This window comes from Danio rerio, chromosome 2, assembly GCF_049306965.1.
Source record: "Danio rerio strain Tuebingen ecotype United States chromosome 2, GRCz12tu, whole genome shotgun sequence".
NCBI lineage: Eukaryota > Metazoa > Chordata > Actinopteri > Cypriniformes > Danionidae > Danio > Danio rerio.
Genome location: NC_133177.1, coordinates 39,343,274 through 39,365,000, shown reverse-complemented (window position 1 = coordinate 39,365,000; position 21,727 = coordinate 39,343,274). Strand labels below are relative to the sequence as shown.

Sequence of the window (21,727 nt, the reverse complement as noted above, 5' to 3'; positions counted from 1 at the left end):
TGATTGGAGCAGCAGGAACGAGCTGGGGATGTGACAATAACAACATGCAGAACAAATCATCTACAGTAGAAAGAAGACAAAAAACTGTAGTGACATCAAAATTATAAGTATTTATATTATCTAAAATCATTTTTAAGACCACCGAGATACAAGAATGAGTCAATTTGTATTCAACACGTTTATTTAGAGTCTGAAATGTGACATGAAAGTAGTTCCAATCTTATTATCAGCATCAAAACAGTATGGACTATAGTAATCATTAGGAAATATCAGAATGTTTCAGTGAATGAAGCAATGTAAGCTTGTCAAAACAATTAATACTGTATAACAGAACACACAATGTATACTGAGAGCGAGTGCAGCTTAGGCTCCTCCCAGCAGCAGAGCAAGTGATATGAATTGACTGCTGCTTCAACAGATCCAGAAAGAGGAAGAGGAGCACAACATCTCTGCAGATTCTTCAACACTTTTAGAGGATTTCAGCTTCATATAATGGCTTTTTGGAAAAGTGGCATTCTGATCATAATTATATTTATCAAGGGTGAGTAATTATCAAATAATGATCATTGTGATACATAAAATGAATGTTTTTATGTGTGTAAAGTGCATGTTTATTAATTTTGTTGTGATTATTTCAGGATGTGATTCTCAGGACAAAGTTGATCAGGACACAAAGACTCAATCTGCTTTTGAAGGTGATACTGTAACCATTGACTGCACATATCAGACTTCAACAAACCCAACTCTATTCTGGTACCAGCAGAAAGTCAAAGGAGTCCCCAAACACATGCTAAATAAAATCACCAACACAACTGGACACATTGAGGAAGAATTCAATGAGAGATTTCACGCAACTCTCAGCAAAACTTCAGTTCCTCTGACAATCAAGGATCTACGAGTGTCAGACTGCTATGTATTACTGTGCTCTGAGGCCCACAGTGACTCAAACACACTCAACACTCACACAAAAACACTGACAATGCAACAGCAAACAAATAATGCTTTAAATGTTATCTTTGATCACATTCATTTATTAAGTGGATGATTTTACTTTTAAAATCCACAAATACACTAATTTAGTAAGTTTCTTTCACTTGTCACTTAAAAGTAGACAATCAAATTATAAATTTAATATTTCTTAAGTTTTAATATTTCTAAGTTTTTACTTAAAATGTAAGTATACATTCTAATATTCCTAATTTTATATCACTCATGCTACTGAAATGATATAATCACCATTAAATGCTATTGTCTTTAAAACTCATTTGGGAATGTGAAGCACTGTATGCGTGTGTGCAACTGACTAGAAAAGCCAGAAGAGGGCGATGTGCACTTAACATGAACAATTCATCACAGTCAGGCGTTAACACATACGAGAAATTTGCTTTCATAACAGAAGTTTCCACAAGGGCAACAGGGTGACATTGACAGGACAAACACACAGATGATAAAAGAATTTAAAAAGCAATAATAATAAAAATAGACAAATGTATGCACATGTATATTACTATAAACAATAATAGCACTGTACATACCTATATTATATGTAAATTAAAGTGTAAACAATGTATGTTGTTAGATTAAAGTGTGGGTATAGTGTGAACAACACTACACAATAATTCTCAAGAGCTCGGTTCATGATCTATTCATCCTCCTTTAAGTTTAATTATGAGTTACTAAATTACATAATTATGAATGGAAATTTAGATGTAAAAATGAAACAACTAATAAACTAAAAAATAAGACTAAATTAGTAATAGGCCAATATACGCTTACAATATAATAAAAAAGATCATCTTTATAATCACATGAGCTTAATTTCTATTTTTTGTTTGATTATGCAGTATTATAGTGTCACATTTAATAATTTAATCATGTTAAAAGGATAATTCACTCAAAATGTAACATTCCGTCATCATTTTCTCAACTTTCACTTGTCACAAATTTGTCTACGACACAAAAGAAGATTTTTTTTTTTTAAACGTTGGAAACCTCCATAATAGGAAAATCAAATAGTAAGGAAGTCAATGGTTACAGGATTCCAGCATTTTTCTAAACATCTTCTGTGTTCAACTGAAACAGGAAAGTCGAAAGTATGGAACAACTGAGTAAAGTGAGCACATTTAGATCTTTGTGTGAACTGTCCCTTTACTACAGAGTTCTCATCCTCTTAGTCAGGAGGTGGAGCATGTAAAGATCTGAAAAAGAGCAGCTCAAACTTTGCTTCTTACACTGCAAACATGAAGATGCTCTGTGTTCTGCTTCTGCTATCACTGATAGAAAGTAAGAGTTTACTTATTATTTAATCTTTATTCAACTCATCAATAATATGAAGTTCGTTTATTATTTTCCTTCTCAATATTCATGCAGCTGGGAACTGATTTCCTTGTAATATGTTAGCATGAATTAATTAATGGTTGAATTAATTAATGGTTGTCTTGCAGAAGAGACGTTTGCACAATCAATAACACCACTGGAAAACAAGACACTTAAAAGTGAGGGAGAAACGGTCACCCTGTCCTGTAAATATGAAGGCGTTGTGAATAACCTGCACTGGTATCGTCAGTATCCTGGATTCAGACCAGAGTTCCTTGCATACATTTATGAGCATGGAGCTACCAGTAAACCTCTTCCTCCACGACTTTTACCTAAAGTTGATAAAAACAGCAAACGTGTGAGTCTGGAGATCTCTGAAGCTGAAGTGACTGACTCTGCGCTGTATTACTGTGCACTGACGCCCACAATGACAGGAAACTCATCTACACTCTACAAAAACACAATGAACAATAAAAACTGAACAGAAACATCACACACTATCAACTAATCACACATACATTCATCCATTCATTTTCCTTTGGCTTAGTCCCTTTATTCATTCAGGGTCACCACGATGAAATGACAGGTTTGTTTAGCAAGTTTATTATTATTATTATTATTATTATTATTAATCAAGTCCTGGGGGCTGTACCATAAACCAAGCTTAGAGAAAAAGCCAAGCTTATTTTGGTAAATCAGGTTTATTAATAGCGGATTCGGTTTCATATAACAAATTTATGATAGTTCAAACTCAAATACTCTGGCAACTTATGCAGAGAAACTAGCCTGGTCTGGGGCAGGTTAACTCTAAGGCTAAAGCTGCTGTTACACTAGAGTTTGTGTGTGCGAAATTCTGTCGTACAGCACTGCGAAAAGGGGCAGGATTAAACAAGATTATTAGACATTAAAAAAGCGAGTGATTGCTGCATGTTTTAAATTTCTGTCCAGAGATGTCATGTTTTGATCCTCGATTGGTCTCACGCAGTCAAGTGAGACGATTTCGCAGGTCAGAGTTCAAAAAGCTTGAAACTTAATGCATAACCTTACGTTTCCGGTCTGATGCATTCGAATGCGTATGAATGGAAGTCTATGGGGAGAAAAGTCAAGTGTGACCGCAGCTTAGGTCTTAAGTTCAAGCTAAATCAAAGTAATGTTAACATTAATTAATCGTAATTTAACTACATTTTTAATTTACTTAACCTCTTAAAAATGATTAAAAGTTTATAGTCACTTAATTGTAAATATATAAATACACACTAAACATGAATAATAGAATAGAATAAACTGTAGAACGATATATACATTTAAATTCAAACCAGTTATTCTAATACAAACTACAACATTTTAACTAAATGCTTTATATATTTTTATTGTTTATGTAGATTTTTTCCCTTTTTGTTTAAATTGTATTTGATATTTCCCCCAAAATATTACATTTTATAATTAATTATTTATATGTTTAAACTCTAAAAACTAACGCGGCTTACTCGCTGTGAACAGCTGTGTCTCATTTCAGAGCTCGTTCAGTTCTCGTAGCTGCCATAGTAGCACACAACATAATCTATGCATCAATGCTCGACCTTTAAGGTTTCACGACAGTAACATGCCCAATTCTCTGAACTCAGATTAGTAAGATCAAATGATCTTCAACTGCTGCTCATCTCATATCCTAATAATGATATTTTAAATGTCAATCATTTTTGTAAATTCATTCAATCATTCAATTTCTTTTCGGCTTAGTCTCTTTATTAATCTGGGGTCGCCACAGCGGAATGAACCGCCAACTTATCCAGCATATGTTTGACACAAAGGATGCCCTTCCAGCCGCAACCCATCTCTGGGAAATAAATTTAATAGATTAAAATGTTTATATTGACCACTATATTGATGTAAAAAAAAAAAAAAAAAAAATTCATTCGTATGTGATCATATTTCTCACTTCAAACACACTTTCTTTCATACAACATCAAACAAACAGTCTTATTCCTTGGAGGGTCAAGTGGTCATGGGACCTCACCTGGATTTCACAAATTCAGGACTTGTTTTGGGGGGTTAAACAAGGAAAGTATAGGAGCACAAGTCATGACTCCTCTTGTCCCCTTGTGTAGTGGTTTTCTTGGTTTTTCTCTTACTCAATCAAACTCAGTCTGAAGGTTATGAATATCAGAAGAATATACTTTATTGTCGACAACAAAGGAGAACTTTCAGGAGACCCCCAGTAGCGTCTCTGTCTGAAAAATTCTGTCTGACTCACGTTCTGGCCTTACTTAAATACCCTTTTACATCCGTTGTTTTCCTTTGTTCTCCATATATTACACAAGATCCCTCCTAGTTTAACCCCTGACCCCAAATTCCACCTCTGACATCTGTTTCCTGAGACACCTCAGGCTTTTTTGCCACTCTCTTTTCATCCCTTTTTTTATGACCCTTAGTTGTTTCCTCAGGCCATTTCCCCTTTCTAACTCTTCATAACACTTCAATTGTTTTAATGGTATGCAAGTCTACAAGCAGATTATACACATACAATTTGAATATATAGATTAACTTCACACTTTAAAGAGTATAAAATCCACCTCACTTGTAATAAAGGGGTGTGTTGCTGACTCAATTTGTTGGTCTGTGCTGGAGACCAGAGAGGAAGCTGTCTTTAAGAGGATGGAGCTCTTATACCAAATGTGAACATACATATTCAGGTGAGTGGATTACATACAAGTCATTGCAAATGCATAAATAGTGGGGAATTTTTACTGGGCAGCACAAATTAAGTGAAATGCAAAATATGTGGAAAAAATATTTAGATTATTTGCAAAAAACTTGATTGAAGTGAATAAAACACAAGTGCTGTATCTCTACAATCAAGTTTTTTGCAAACATTTTTACAAATATTCAACTCATGAAAAATTTGCTTGATGCAAGAAACATCCTGCTAGTATTCAAGAGCAAGTGCCGTGATGCAAGTGTTCACTTTGCAATAAGTGTGAACCCAGCATTAGATTACACTATGTAAATGGAAGATGTACTGTAAATCAAATCAACTGTTTTGAAATGCTCTGCCTGGGTAAATTAAAACCACTATTTGCTGTTAGACTGTTCTTGATTGTGTGTTTGTGACGGAAATGTTTTTTTAGATGTTTTTGTTTAAATGATTGCAGTTTGACTGAACTACAGTATTGTCATCATGTTCAAACTGAGCTAACAGTCATTTTACTCTGTGTAGTGTTCCACTGAAGGTTGTGATTTGGAACAGACAGCGTCATTTGTTGAACGAAGCTAACAGTTTATCTGCTCTTTTGCTTATAGGTGCTTTTTGGGCATCAGTTTGGAAACGGAAGAAGTTAAAGAAGCAGAGAAGACACATCAACCAACAAGTGTGTACAATTACTAGGAAAATAACTGACCTTGACTAGATGACTGCATAATTTGCAAGCAGTTTTGATTCTCTCTCTCTCTCTCTCTCTCTCTCTCTCTCTCTATATATATATATATATATATAAAAAAGCCTTTATTTTCCAAAAGGCTTCATCTTTTGAGAATTTTCTGACATGTTTACACTGAAGTAATTAAACTGTTAAGTAAATGTGTAAAATGTGTGGGTGTTTTCATTTTTATTTTAGAGCCTTCTCAGAGCACCCAAAATGTAGATTCTGTCGTAATTTGTGCATTCTCGGGTTGTTTAAACACAAAGGGGGATATTTGATATTTTTTCATCAAATATAATATATATATATTTTTTTTTATCTTAAAATCATACTTAACAGAATTGGAACAACCTGAGGGTGAGTAGATCATGACAGAAATTTCATTTTTGAGTGACCTAAATTTGCTTTGAAATTTTACAGCACCAAATTGTTAAATTACAGTAATTCTGGATATAAATGTAACTTTACAATTAAATCAAGATTTTCAACTGCAACCTACTGCTAAATCACAGTATTTGTATTGTAAATTTATAGTAAAATATAGCTAATTCTACAAGATAATACTATGAAATCACAGTAACAGAATTTATTATCTACTGTAAAGTTACACTAGATGGCTGTAATTTCACAATAATTTAATGTGATAAAATCACAGTAAATTACTGTGAACCACCTCACAATAATTTACTGTGAATTTACTGCAATTATTAGCCAGTAATTTACTGTGAATTTAAGGTCAATTTTTTTTACAGTGTATATGTTATCTGAAGTCTGTAACACACTGGTCAAGCAGCATTGCGAAAACTACATGAACTGATAAATGAAAATATTTCAGAATGTTTGAATGTTCACAACAGGTTTTTGTCTTCTCTTGTTCTTGTTAATGGTTATTGATGAACTGTGTATTTTTAACAGTGAAATATAAAGGGGCAGAAGGAGTGTTTGTAAACTTCTTTCATTGACACCACTGCTGTGAGTGTGAGCATTTTCTGCTTGTCATAGTTCAGAAGTGTCACTCAGGGGAGCTCAGCAGAATGTGTGATGTCATAAACAGAATTCTGTTCTGGAATACAGAAACTGCAGTTCACATTCTAAACTGTTGTTGGTGTTTGAGTGGTCGAGTGATTGAGAGCTACTTCTGTGACTTACTGACCAACTCATTTTCAGCCTTCAGTGTTCAGGATGGCTCTGTTCAGCAGTGCATTTAAAAAGCTGTTTGACTGTTTTATCCCTTTCTGGCATCGAAGGGAGACACAGCAATGTGCAGCTCAAGAACTGGCGGCAGTAAATAAATGTTCAGAGAGCGAGGCCTGCAACTTCACTGCTAATCCCAACAAGTGCAGGAAGAAACGCCGCAAGGGGGCTAAAAGAGAGGTCAAAGCCCTGCAGACTCCTGCCAGACCCTCTGTCTTAAAGCCCATAAAGGGAAAACTACCAAAGCTTCCCAGTGACTCTGGAGACTTCATCCTTCCGGCCGCTCGATTCAAGCCCCTGCCGCCAGTGAAAATACCACAGATGTGTGCTGTGGAAGGATCTGAGCAAGAGTTTGTCCTGCCTGGGTGCCCTTTTAATCTGGACCCTCCCAAACTGTTGGCTGTTCCTCTACATCCTGTTCCTGCACCAGATGAGCTGTTCTCCACAGTGTGTCCTATTCCTCCTCCTCGTGCTCCTCTGAGATCAGTGTGTTCTCTCAGCTCACTGCAGTCTCAGTCTTCAGGTTCTGCCTGGTCTGTATCTGCTTCAGAGCTCATGTTTTCTGATACTGAGGATGAGGAAAGTGAGTTTGGGGAGACCATCCAGACCTTCCTCGAGCCTGAAAGATGCCAAAGACAGATGATTGCCAGGGAAGAGGAGGAGGAGGAGGAGGAGGTGCTGGATGATGAATCATGGACGAGTGAAGTGTTTGAGTTTGAGGACCTCAGTGAAGCTGGACACTCTGAGGCTGAACATGATATGACCTCTCTGTTCTGCGTGTCTCCTGCTGATGGGGCTGAGAGCAAGCTCAGTGAGAACGTCCCGGAGCAGCCAAAGACCAAAAGAAAAGTGCAGATGAATCTGTTCACCAGGGCAGAGGAGAAGGTGAAGGGAATGTGGAGAGGAATCTCCAGAAGGAGAGGGAGAGAAGAGAAAGAGAGCTGCTGCACCAGCGTTACAGAAATGATCCTAAACTGAAGCACCTGTGGATCAACAAACACAACCACAACAACAGATGGTGCTGATGCTGATCATCGTCCCTCCCCATAATATCCCACTCACCCTTTACCCACTGCACAATCCTGCCTGTAAATAAACATGTGCAATGGCTGAAAGATCTGTGTCTCTTCTTGTGTTTTATATAATATAAGTTAATAACATAATATAAAGAACATGTTCAGCATAAACAGGATGATTTTAATCTTTTCCTAAATCTTTGTATTTACTCTGTGAAAGATGCTAAAACTATGTAACTGCTAATGTTAACTCGGATACCCCATAAACGGCGGCTAGTACCATAATGCAAGTCAGCGTTTCGCGAGGGTGACGTCACTTGTCAAAGGCAGATAGAATGACGATGGTGAAGAGAAACAAACAAGACAGAGCTGTAGCTGTAGGCTATGCATAATATACAGGATCGCGAGTGAGTCGTCCTCTGCTTGTAATCTCAAAAACACCTGCGATCAGTTTATGAAATCCACCATATTGGTGAGTACCGATCAAGTTATTACTTGTGATTATCAGCTAATACTGATATTCGGACGATCAAACGGAGCACCCCCAATCTTAAACATTAAAAATGGCATTATATTCCTGTATTTACACATAGATTAATAATAACAATAAACAATGATTATTAAGAAATTATAAATGAATTTTTACATTGCAAGAGGTTCCAAAACTGCAAACATATGGATTTCGTCTGGCATGATGTTGTTATTGTTGCTGTTATTGTTGTAACTGATATTGGGGGTTTGGGTGGTTCGAAAGAACATGTTGAAATGGCTGTTCTTTAAAACTGCAGCTACACCATGATGAAGTCAAGTGTTATCAAAAGGTGTAGGCGCATGACAAATAGGCATGTCAGTAAAGGCTTTTTAATATTTTTCCACATTTTTCGAGTGATTAGACTGACTTTTGCTGTTTGAGATAATTAGGCTGTTGTTAGATACATTTTCAAGAGAGGTAAGAAAAAAATCCTGAAGCTCATTTTTATATTTGTTTATTATAAATCTTTAGGAAATATTTTTGGTACATCAAAAAGGGAGGATACAACAAGCTAATCCAGATAAAAATATAGCTTAAAATGCCACTCATTGGAGCATTTAAACACCACAACTAAATAGAAAATGAGGTCACCAGGCTGGCTACAGGTCTGAACATTCATACATATATTAAGCAGCCTTTAAGACTGTGGCACATTAAGGAGGAGACTGTCAAACTGTGTGTGTTCAGTCAAACTCCTCCCACAGGTCACAGTTTTACTACAGCACAACTTCATCAAAGAGAGGCTGAAACAACAGTCTACTGAACACTTCAACAAGTTCATTACATCTAAATTAGTATTTTAAGAACTACTCTAATGGCAAACTGGCAAAGAATCTTCTTCCTCACATTTCTCTGGGGTAAGTCAAAATCCAGAAGTACACATTTAGTGATATTCATCTAACAAGTGAATTTGATTCTCATCAGTGATGTTTTATTTGATATTACAGGTCGTGTTTCTCTGGATAAAGTTGAACAAAACTCAAGAGTTGAAACTGTTGTTGAAGATGAAGATGTAATAATCAACTGTCAGTATGAAACCACTGATACATTGCCATATCTCTTCTGGTACCAGCAAAAAGTCAACAGATTCCCAGAATACATGCTGAACAGATTTAGTTCTGATGAAGAGCAATTCAAGGATAGATTTAGCAGCGAACTCAACACAAGTTCAAAATCATTTCCACTGAAGATCCAGGATGTGCGTGTGTCAGACTCTGCTGTGTATTACTGTGCTCTGAGGCCCACAGTGACTCAAACACACTCAACACTCACACAAAAACTCTGACAATGCTACAACAAACAAATAATACTTTAAATGTTGTCTTTGATCACTTTACTTTATTAAGTGGATGATTTCATTTTTAAAATCCACAAATACACCAATTTAGCAAGTTTCTTTCACTTGTCACTTGAAAGTTGACAGTCAAATTATCCATTCTAATATTCTAAATTTAGATTACTTTATATTACTGATGCTGCTGAAATGATATAATCACCATCAAATGTTATTGTCTTTAAAACTCATTTGGGAATGTGAAGCACTGTATGCATGTGTGCAACTGACTAGAAAAGCCAGAGGAGGGCGATGTGCACTTAACATGAACATTTTAAAGTCAGGCGTTTACACATACAAGAAATTGGCTTTCATAACACAAGTTTCCAAAGGGCAAAAGGATGATTGTGACAGGACAAAAACACAGATAAGAGAGAATTTAAAAAGCAAGAATAATAAAAATCTAAAAATTGACAAATGTATGCACATGTATATTACTATACAATAATTGCACTGTTCATAGCTATATTATATGTAAATTAATGTGTAAACGATGTATGTTGTCAAATAAAAGTGTAGCATAGTGTAAACAACACTACACAATAATTCCCAGGAGCTCTGTTCATGATCTATTCATCCTCCTTTAAGTTAAATGTTGAGTTATTAAATTACACAATTATGAATGGAAATTTAGATGTAAAGGTGAAACAATTAATAAACTAAAATAAAAGACTAAATTAGTAATAGGCCAACATACACATCCAACATAATTAAAAAAAAGATCATCTTTATGATCGCATGAGCTTAATTTCTCTTTTTGTTTATGCAGTATTATTAAGGGTGTCACAATCCTCCAAATCCTCGATTCGATTACATTTTCGATTCTGAAGGCACGATTCGATTCGATTATGAATAATTAATTAATTAATGACCAATTAATTATTTGTAGCCTACCGTTTAAACTACCTGACCTGCATGGTCTTTGTTTTACCCATAAACAAATCATACAGTAAATGAATAAAGGCAAGATACACACATAATTACCACCTGTCAATCACTTTTTCTGCGGGACTCGTGAATAGGCAGTGATCTGTGTCGTTATAATGGCGTCGGTAAAAAAAGATGCACAACCAACAGGAACCAGCCAACAGTATCTGAGGTGTTCTCTAAAATGACTAAGTACAAGTGAGTGAAAGATTGAAGCAGTCCTCTGACTGCCTGGACCTACTGACTGGAGCACATGGCTGTGTGTACGTCTGTGTCTGTGTAGTCACGTGATGTGCATTTTCAGAGGTAGAGAGGAAGGAGGGCTGCTCAGAAATGCTACACACCACTGTGGATGTCAAATTGTTGTCGTTCTAAAATGCCATTTAAAAACAAAGACGGTGTAAACAGGGCCTGAGTGTGTACTTTTCGCGAGCGGATTTGCAACGGGGCCGGAGGATCGCGATGCTGGTGTTGTCTATCTGACGAACCGTACGTAATACGTACATAGCAGAGCTTGCAAAACTGTGTTTTTTTTTTGTCGACAACACGAACGTTGTCAACATAACTCACTGGAAATCCAAAATGCTTTCACACCGGCGACTTCATTGAAAGAGAAGAGGATTTAAGCTCTGTCGACGGGTCTCCTGCTTCTGCAGTTCAACAAGCACTTCAACAAGCCTGTTTTTTCCCGCTTGGCAAGACAAGCTGACGTGACACCATTAAGTGTTATAGTGTCACATTTAATAATTTAATCATGTTAAAAGGATAATTCACTCAAAATGTAACATTCCATCATCATTTTCTCAACTTTTACTTGTCACAAATTTGTCTACGACACAAAAGAAGATATTTGTTAAAAAATGTTGGAAACCTCCATAATAGGAAAATCAAATAGTAAGGAAGTCAATGGTTACAGGATTCCAGCATTTTTCTAAACATCTTCTGTGTTCAACTGAAACAGGATAGTCGAAAGTACGGAACAACTGAGTAAAGTGAGCACATTTAGATCTTTGAACTGTCCCTTTACTACAGAGTTCTCATCCTCTTAGTCAGGAGGTGGAGCATGTAAAGATCTGAAAAAGAGCAGCTCAAACTTTGCTTCTTACACTGCAAACATGAAGATGCTCTGTGTTCTGCTTCTGCTATCACTGATAGAAAGTAAGAGTTTACTTATTATTTAATCTTTATTCAACTCATCAATAATATGAAGTTTGTTTAATATTTTCCTTCTCAATATTCATGCTGCTGGGCACTGATTTCCTAGTAATATATTAGCATGAATTAATGAATGGTTGAATTAATTAATGGTTGTCTTGCAGAGGAGACGTTTGCACAATCAATAACACCACTGGAAAACAAGACACTTAAAAGTGAGGGAGAAACGGTCACCCTGTCCTGTAAATATGAAGGCGTTGTGAATAACCTGCACTGGTATCGTCAGTATCCTGGATTCAGACCAAAGTTCCTCGCATACATTTATGAGCATGGAGCTACCAGTAAACCTCTTCCTCCACGACTTTTACCTAAAGTTGATAAAAACAGCAAACGTGTGAGTCTGGAGATCTCTGAAGCTGAAGTGACTGACTCTGCGCTGTATTACTGTGCACTGACGCCCACAATGACAGGAAACTCATCTACACTCTACAAAAACACAATGAACAATAAAAACTGAACAGAAACATCACACACTATCAACTAATCACACATACATTCATCCATTCATTTTCCTTTGGCTTAGTCCCTTTATTCATTCAGGGTCACCACGATGAAATGACAGGTTTGTTTAGCAGGTTTATTATTATTATTATTATTAATCAAGTCCTGGGGGCTTAGAGAAAAAGCTTAGAGAAAAAGCCAAGCTTATTTTGGTAAATCAGGTTTATTAATAGCGGATTCGGTTTCATATATCAAATTTATGATAGTTCAAACTCAAATACTCTGGCAACTTATGCAGAGAAACTAGCCTGGTCTGGGGCAGGTTAACTTTAAGGCTAAGTCTTAAGTTCAAGTTTAATCAAAGTAATGATTCTATTTTTAATTCACTTAACCACCTAATAATGATGAAAAAATTATTGTCACTTAATAGTAAACATATAAATACACACCAAACATCTTTTAGAATATACAGTAGAAGGATATATACATTTAAATTCAATCCAGTTATTCTAATACAAACTACAACATTTTAACTAAATGCTTTATATATTTTTAGTGTTTATGTAGATTTCTTTCCCTTTTTATTAAAATTGTATTTGATATTTCCCCCAAAATATAAAATTTGATAATTTATTTTTTATATGTTTAAACTCTAAAAGCCAACGCCGCTTACTCGCTGTGAACAGCTGTGTCTCATTTCAGAGCTCGTTCAGTTCTCGTAGTTGCCATAGTAGCACACAACATACAGTAATCTATGGATCAATGCTCAACCTTTAAGGTTTCACGACAGTAACATGCCCAATAATCTGAACTCAGATTAGTAAAATCAAATGATCTTCAACTTGCTGTTATGGAACCAATTTAAGCGTGGACATTTAGCTAATCTCATTAAAGTCAGGCTTTTGACTACACTCCCCGATTTCTAAACCATTTTTGTGAAACAGCTCGCTGGTACCAGAGTGTAGTATGTTAATTGGGCTGGGCAATATGACAATACCTTTTAATCTACAAAAATCTATTATTAATATGACAATTATAAACAGCCATCTCATATCCTAATAATGATAGATTAAATGTCAATCATTTTTGTAAATTCATTCAATCATTCATTTTCTTTTCGGCTTAGTCCCTTTATTAATCTGGGGTCACCACAGCAGAATGAACCACCAACTTATCCAGCATATGTTTTACACAGCAGATGCCCTTTCAGCTGCAACCCATCTCTGGGAAATAAATTCAATCAATTAATATTTTTATATTGACGATATTGATTTTTTATATTTTAAAGTAAATACTCAAAAAAATCCCTTATTCGAATGTGATCATATTTCTCACTTCTTGGCAAATGTTTCCTTAAAAATGTAGGAATATAAAATAAATATTTATAAAATATAAAACATGATTACAGGTCCAACTTGAAAATAAAAATATTGCTACATAAAAAGCAAAAATACTTTCTCCCAATGCTGTTATTCCTGTTTCTCTCTGCATACACATAATATTGTGCTTTCTTAATTCTTAAAAATACTTTACTCACCCAACATTACACCACAAAATAAATGATAGAGCATAATATGAAACGATAGATTTTTCATTTGGTCCATACAATATCGTCATATTGCCCACAACCCTAACAGAATATTTAAAAATGCTTTAATTACAGCATTTGTTCCTATGTTGTGCACATTGTTTACTGCATTTCATCATTCTTCTACTATTTGAAGAAAAAAAATACAAATAAATCTTTAAAATTAAATCTGTATGATCTTATGGTAAAATATTAACGAAAAATGACTCGATCTAAACTGTGTATATATGACAAACACATTTTGCCATCAAGCTGTATAGGAGGCTGAAAGAGGAGGAGTTGAGCTCATGGATCAGAGACTTTCTTGTTACATTTGCTTGAATGTTCAAAGCTCAGTCCTGCTGTAGAAACACACACACACACTTCAACAATGGTTCTTCATTCACTCATTCTGCTCTTGGTCTTCACATGTAAGTGTGCTTGTGTATATTTTACGTGCGTTTACAATAAAAAGCCCAATTGTACATACAGTATGTGTGGGGATTAATAATTTTCAAATTTTAACAAACCTATTAAATGGAAATGTAAACATTCTTAAATTAAATATTTAGAATATGCAAAAATTGATATAAATAACAACTTCATTGCGTGTGTAAAATTTCAAAATTACAGTAATAAATTAATGTCTTTATTTGAATACTAAAGCTGTCATTGTTTGCCAGGTGTCATTTTTGGAGATGAAATCAGTCCTGACAGCAGTGAAGTGTTTGCTGCAGTGGCTTCAAAAGTAACTTTATCCTGCAGGTATTCCTCAGCATATAATCTTCAATGGTACCGTCACTATCCTGGATCAGCTCCTCAAAATCTTGTCCTCATATCAGAGGGTCTAACAGAGACTAAGATTTCTGAAGTAGATTCCAGGTTTACAACTAAGCTGAGAAAAGAAAATCAAGCTGGAAAAGAAATCAAGCGTGTGGATCTGCTGCTCTCCTCTGCTGCAGTGTCAGACTCTGCTGTGTATTACTGTGCTCTGAGGCCCACAGTCACAGGAAACATAACAACACTGAACAAAAACCTGCTTCATAAATGACATACAGATCACTTCTCTTCTATATCTAGAAGCATCATGCCCATTCAAAGGAAGCACTTGCATTTTTGACCATTTTATTGATAAAATTAGTAGTATAAGTATAGAACTATAGCAGAAATCTTTCATTTACAAGTGGAAAAAACATCAAAACAAACAAAGGAAAAAATACCATCATGCTATAATTGTTTTTTCTTGCTTTGATTTTTTTTACATTTCCTTAGACATCAGGTGTTAATCTAAAACATTCAGTTTTTTTTATAACTAAACTAGTGGCAGTTATTACGTGTAGTGAGGTGAAATGGGTCTAAAACACTTACATACTTTCTACCAATGTGGAGAATTATTCACTGTTTTCAGAATATAAAGTTTAGCCATTTCCAGTTTTCTCCAGCAGGGGTCAGCATTGCTCTCATCATGTATGAGTAGGTCATGTGAATTTAAAGTAGAGCTCAGTGAGAGAAACCTTCACAAAGCTTCTGACAGCACAGCCGAGTCCATTTCTGTTCTTTTACCTCAGAAATCAACTATGTGTAGATGGGCTTTCATTTCCCTGTGTTTCATTGCACATTACTATGGTAAGTGCATTTCTGCTTCTGCGCACTTCAACTGGAAATGATTTACATTATGATAACTGAATGATTAAGTTTGCTTTGCTCATAATTTATGCTATTGATCCACTTTTCTATGCATTTCTCCAGTGTGCAGAGGACAGGACAGAGTTGAACAGCCTTTAAGAAGCATAAGTGCAAATGAAAGAGGTCAAGTTATAATAAGCTGTAGCTACAGCACCACTGATATAAATATATACCTCTTCTGGTACAAACAGCTTCCAAACAGATCACCAACATTCATTCTGAATAAACAAACATATGGTGAAGGAATTACTGCGGCTGATTTTAAGGAGAGATTTTCTGCAACACTGAACTCCACTGCAAAATCAGTTCCTCTGATGATCCGGGATCTGCGAGTATCAGACTCTGCTGTGTATTACTGTGCTCTGAGGCCCACAGTGACAGGAAACACAACAACACTGAACAAAAACCTGATTCATTCAGCTCTTGATGATAATATGTGATTATGCATTTTAGAAATATGAGAAACAATAGCAGTAGTGGGATAATAACCTCTTTATTACTTGTTTTAATTTCATACTACTGACATTACTCAAGTTAAGGATTTTAATTATGGATGTAAAAAATTGATTTAAGAACCATTTTTTTTGTCTGATATATAAAATTATAAGGTCAAGTCAAGGCAGCTTTATTGTCATTTCAAACGAAACAATGTTCTTCCAGGAGCTACATTAAACAACATAACTGACCACAAAACAGCGGACTGTGTGCTACTATAAAAACTTAGAGAATGAAATAAGATAAGGTAAACTAAAATAAAATTAAACAAAATAAGAATAAGAGCGCGAATCTGGACCTGTTTTACTGCCAAAATTATTGCATCCATTCATAAATATAGCTGAAATATGCTGAAAATCTGGTTTATCTTAAAAGTATAGGAATACACCAAAATAAAAACTCTGGCCCAAAACAGAAACCGAAACTTCTGCATGCACTGAAACCTAAACAACTTTGTAATAACTAGTTCTTATTTTATTCAATAATTTAAGTAATTTTGTAAGACTTTCCAGATTGAACTCAGTAACATAGTTTATAATCATAAAAAAGGTAATAAAATAACGACATTTTATTGAAAGTAAATATTTATTGACAGTAAACGGGTTCAAAGATTTTACCAGCATTGCAATGACAGCACAGTAGCACTATTGCAAGCAGCAGGAACAAATATGCTAAATAGAAATATCATGCTGTCTGCATACTTTGCTTATTCAGTGACGTTCCTGCATAAAAACTCATATGTATAATTAGGCTTGTCACGATGTCTTTTTTTTTTTGTTGTTGTACTATATATTGCACCAAAATACATATTTTTGTTAAAGACTATTTTATGCCACTCATTATATAATGCCAGAATGACAATATGATGTCATCACAATGCAAATACACTCTTCAATAGAACACATATTCTCTTATTCTTAAGAATATCCCATTTAGTTATAGTCATATTAACAATTTAATGATTAGGCATTGGAATCAGAATGTGAAAATGAAAATCCTAAATAAACAATATTACATGTTAAGAAAAAGGTGCAAGGTAAAAAAAAAACATATTTGCTACCAGATCTATTTTCAGTTGTCAGACACACATGAAAATATACTATAGTAATTTATATTAAAAACTACAGTGCATGCCCCATATAGACTTTACTTGGGTGTGCTGCATAGATATATTAACGGCCGCGCAAGTACATTTAGTGGCACTTTTTTTTTTTTACTATTAACATCCTTACATTTTTTTGTATCCGCTCAATAACAAAAACAAATGCTATCAATTAAGTAGTAGAAAATCTTCTCTCCTTTACCCGTTTCGTTCTATTTGCACAAGACCTGACGACACTCCCATAGACAGCCTCACATGCTCTGCAGACCCTGTGCCTTTTTAGGACTCAAAAATTTGTCCGTCCCAGGTTCTAAGTCTCGCAAATTGTCCGGGATCAACTTTTCTTAAGCCTACTTTCGCTTGGCTTCGCAGCTGACTGCGCGCACACAGTCACGATTGTGAGAGCAACATTTAAGAATTCACTTTTTTAATCTAAACCACTCAGGAAAAACTTTATAATTTACTCGAAGAGGACAAAAAGAGAGGTCTTAACTGCCGGCAAAATATATGTACACCATTAGTAATGGTTGATCAATCTTGATTGAGGGCTGTGGGCCGAAGGTAAATATATCAATCTGTATAACAAACTTTCAATAAATATTTTTTTTCTTTTTCGTTTATTTAAAAATAAATTGAAAACATTACTTTATGTATATTAACTAATCTATTATATATTTTATTTACATTTTATAATGAACCTAATATAATGAAAACATAAGAATTCCATTTATAACAATATGGAGTTCATTGCCATATGCACTAGTTAAGCGGCACTTGTCTTTGCCTTGATTTGGTCACTTAGGACTTCAGAATGGACCCCTCGCTAAGCCCCGTCCTTCTTAGTTATACTGTTGCTAATCCTGTCAAGCTTTCGTGCCTGGCACGTCTATTACAGTGTGTATGACCGGTGTCAGACATTGCCAGGGATATAATTAGTCATTTTTGGCAAACAGGTGAGATATCCGAGAAAGCCAGACAAAAAAGGCTTGTAGTATGCTTTACAGGGCTATATTCACCACATAATAAGCAACAAATTAGAAAATAATTCATTCAAAATTGAAGCTTGAAGCTTAGCCTTTCCACCTCATACACTAACCATTCAACAGCTCAGTTCATGCACAGGAGAGGTGACATTTACAAATAATCTAATAATAACTAATTAAGCCGTGATTTCACTTTTTTTAGCCAAAAAGCCTCATAGACTAATTGTTATGCAATGAAATACAGCGTTACTAACCGATGAGGAAACACGCATGGACAGTGCTTTTACATAATTCATTCATAAAAAGAACAGCCAGAAAGGGAAAATTGATGGATTTGTGCTGTATATTAGCATCATTGACCCATAACAATGTACAGTACCAATTACTGTCAGTATGTTTGTGTGCTCTTTATCCTGTTTCTAAGAAACAAATAAATTGAAATGCAAATCAAAGCATAAATAGCAGAAGTGAACAAATAGATTTTCCCTACCAGCAAATATTAATCCAAACGACACCACATATAAAAGCAGACACTAATCCGCTATAACATCGTCACCAATAACTAAATCTTCAAAAGACAGATAAAAGCATTGGTGAATTGTAGCTCTGACATGAACTGACATGAGGTATAAATGACTGAAAAAAAGCTGCTGATGAAGTATATTGAACGCAAGCGCTCAGTTTGTGATCACATTTCAGTTTTGTTCTGTTGATATGCAATTTAAAATATTCGTAGCTTGAAACAGATGGAAATATGAAGTTCAGTAAAGTTAGCAACAGATTCACATATTTTTTTGACCTATTCAAAAATTCCACCACTCTGTCCAAACTTTTAAGGTACTGGGTGTCAGATTTGCACAATCCATATGCACCGCGCTTTGGCCTGTTTCCCTCGCTCAAAAGCTTGACATAACTCCTGCGCATAGCTACGGTTGCTATGCCATATTTGGTGGGTGGCGGCTTTTGGGTGTGGCTTAGAGAAGAGACAATTGTGGTTTTTCCATTGAGCAACAGTGTGTTTAATTTTAAAAAATCTGATTCAATTACAAGATTTAATTAAAACATTTAATTCAAGTTATTTTTGTAGCTTAAAAATAAAACTAACAAATGAAAGCTTACGTTAAATTAGAAATGACCAACATTCTCCCCAGATGGGATGGTGGGCTAAATCAAATGTTACAATGGGCCAACTATGGCCTGCAGGTACTATTGGGCATCTCTGCTCTAAAGGATTCATACCATAAAAGAGAATCAGTAATCAACCACAAGAGGGTGCTATGAATGACAATACAGAACATGAACCAGATCTGATCTGCCAAAGAACACTATGAAAGAGGGAGGGTTTAAAGCACTGACATCTGATGTGATCTTGTTCAACTTCAAGTCTGCTTGACAGCAGAAGAAGCACACAATGATTCTCCTTTCTGGCATTCTGCTTTCTGCCTTTGCATGTAAGTATTGACGTGTTTTGTGATTTGGGTTTAAGCCTGAGCAACCAGAATATTATAAAGAGTATTTTTAATGCTGTACACTATGTTGAAATTGTACAGAAATGTTTCAATTTCAATGTATTCACCAGTTCATAAAAGATTTGTTCTACTTTTGCAGATGCAACATATGGAGATGAAATTAAACCAGTAAAAACAGAGAAGTTTGCTGACAAGGGTTCAAGCGTTAAATTATCCTGCACTTATTCATCTGCAAATACTCTTTTCTGGTACCGTCAGTATCCCGGATCAGCTCCTCAATATCTTGTGCTCATTCCAGAAGGTACTAAAGATGATTGGAAGTCAGATGTTGATAAAAGATTTACAGCCAGAATTACTAAAGACAAAGAGAAGCATGTGGATCTGCTGCTCTCCTCTGCTGCTGTATCAGACTCTGCTGTGTATTACTGTGCTCTGAGGCCCACAGTGACAGGAAACACATCAGCTCTATACAAAAACCTTACACATGTAAAAAAAAAAAAAAAAAAATACAAATTTTTTAAATAAAAAATACTTCCTACAAATCACATAATCAACAGAATCAGATTCCCAAATTGCCCTCGCAGATGTATTCAATCAGACATTTGTTCTTAATTGTTTTTAAAATTAGCTGTTTATTTATTGGTGTGACATGGTGGCTCAGTGGTTAACACTGTCGCCTCACAGCAAGAAGGTCGCTGGTTTGAGTTCTGGCTGGGTCAGTTGACATTTCTGTGTGGAGTTTGCATGTTCTCCGTGTTTGCGTGGGTTTCCTCCAGGTGCTCTGGTTTCACCCACAATCTCAAAGATATGCGCTATAGGTGAATTGGCTAAATTTTGGCCATAGTGTATGTGTGTAGATGTAAGAGTGTATAGGTGTTTCCCTATACTGGGTTGCAGCTGGAAGGGTATCTTCTGTTTAAAAATATGGTGGATAAGTTGGGGGTTCATTCTGCTGTGGTGACCCCTGAATGAATGAACAAAAGAATGAATATTTATACTGCATGTAATAGTTTCACAAATGACTGAAGAAGGTTGTGTGATTGAAACATTACTGAATAAATGTTTCTGTATGGACTAAAGATGTAACTGGGTATGGAATTTCTCTTTACTGTTGAAGATTGGGCTTTTTATTTTTATTGTTCTATGTAAAGCAGTTTTTAAAACTTTAGTTGTATGAGGTAAACTAGTCTTTGAAATCAAGTAATTTATATTGTCTGACATAAATCTGTAGATCACCAACATTATTTCCCAAATTGGCATGCATGAATGCTATGTTTACTCCCCGTTTATTGTGTAGTATGAAAAGTCTTGAATTATCGATGGTATTATGCGGGGTCATTGGTATAATGGTATAAATGGGATCATTTTAGGTCACTGAGAGAAATCTGAAAATGTCTCCACAAGGTGGCAGGGTCTCAAATTTATATTTCAAGAGTTCCCACTTAGATATGCTTGGCACTTATAGCAGGTTTGGCATGCTGTCCCGGGAGAGAACCCTGAGCTCGGAGATATTTGAGCCCATGGCTCCCGCCCGGTCTAGAAGCATATCAGGAGAACCGAGATCAGGTAGGTCTCGATCGCTCCCCGTTTAGAAGGGGAGAAAAAGGAGGAGATGGGGTGGAAGGGGGGATTCTTCCAAAATGAAGATAGTGCAATGGGGAGAAAGTGATCCATTTATACTAAGCTAGGATCATTCTGATTGGATTATTACTGATTACGGATGAGTGGCCAGCGGTGCACAATCATATCACGTGCTCCTCTCGAAATTAGTTTATGAAACTTCACTTCAAGAGTTCCCACTTAGATATGCTTGGCACTTATAGCAGGTTTGGCATGCTGTCCCGGGAGAGAACCCTGAGCTCGGAGATATTTGAGCCCATGGCTCCCGCCCGGTCTAGAAGCATATCAGGAGAACCGAGATCAGGTAGGTCTCGATCGCTCCCCAAAAAATGCCTCTAGCTCGGGACAGCAGCCGAGTATTTCAAAGAATTTCCCCCAAAAAGCTAGAAAGTTTTTACTATATCCGGCTGCT

General features: G+C 35.7%; 1 protein-coding gene, 1 long non-coding RNA gene and 1 gene segment (V, D, J or C); 2 read left to right on the top strand and 1 right to left on the bottom strand.

The window, feature by feature from the left end:
* Positions 1-21,727, bottom strand: part of LOC141378436 (uncharacterized) — a 373,512-nt gene that overhangs the window by 165,892 nt on the left and 185,893 nt on the right. The window lies entirely within an intron of this gene.
* On the top strand, positions 2,185-4,207 carry LOC141378423 (T cell receptor alpha variable 12-3-like). The segment is given in 2 exon segments: positions 2,185-2,283; positions 2,445-4,207. Coding segments are annotated over 2 exon segments (396 nt in total).
* Positions 4,931-11,099, top strand: LOC141378422 (uncharacterized). The gene is made up of 3 exons (XM_073927790.1): positions 4,931-5,009; positions 5,617-5,684; positions 6,651-11,099. Exon 3 carries the CDS (start codon positions 6,918-6,920, stop codon positions 7,905-7,907), a length of 990 nt encoding a protein of 329 aa, XP_073783891.1. The 5' UTR covers positions 4,931-5,009; positions 5,617-5,684; positions 6,651-6,917; the 3' UTR covers positions 7,908-11,099.

Excerpts from the sequence above, each read along its gene's own strand:
- LOC141378422 (XM_073927790.1), top strand. The coding sequence starts at position 6,918 with ATGGCTCTGTTCAGCAGTGCATTTAAAAAGCTGTTTGACTGTTTTATC.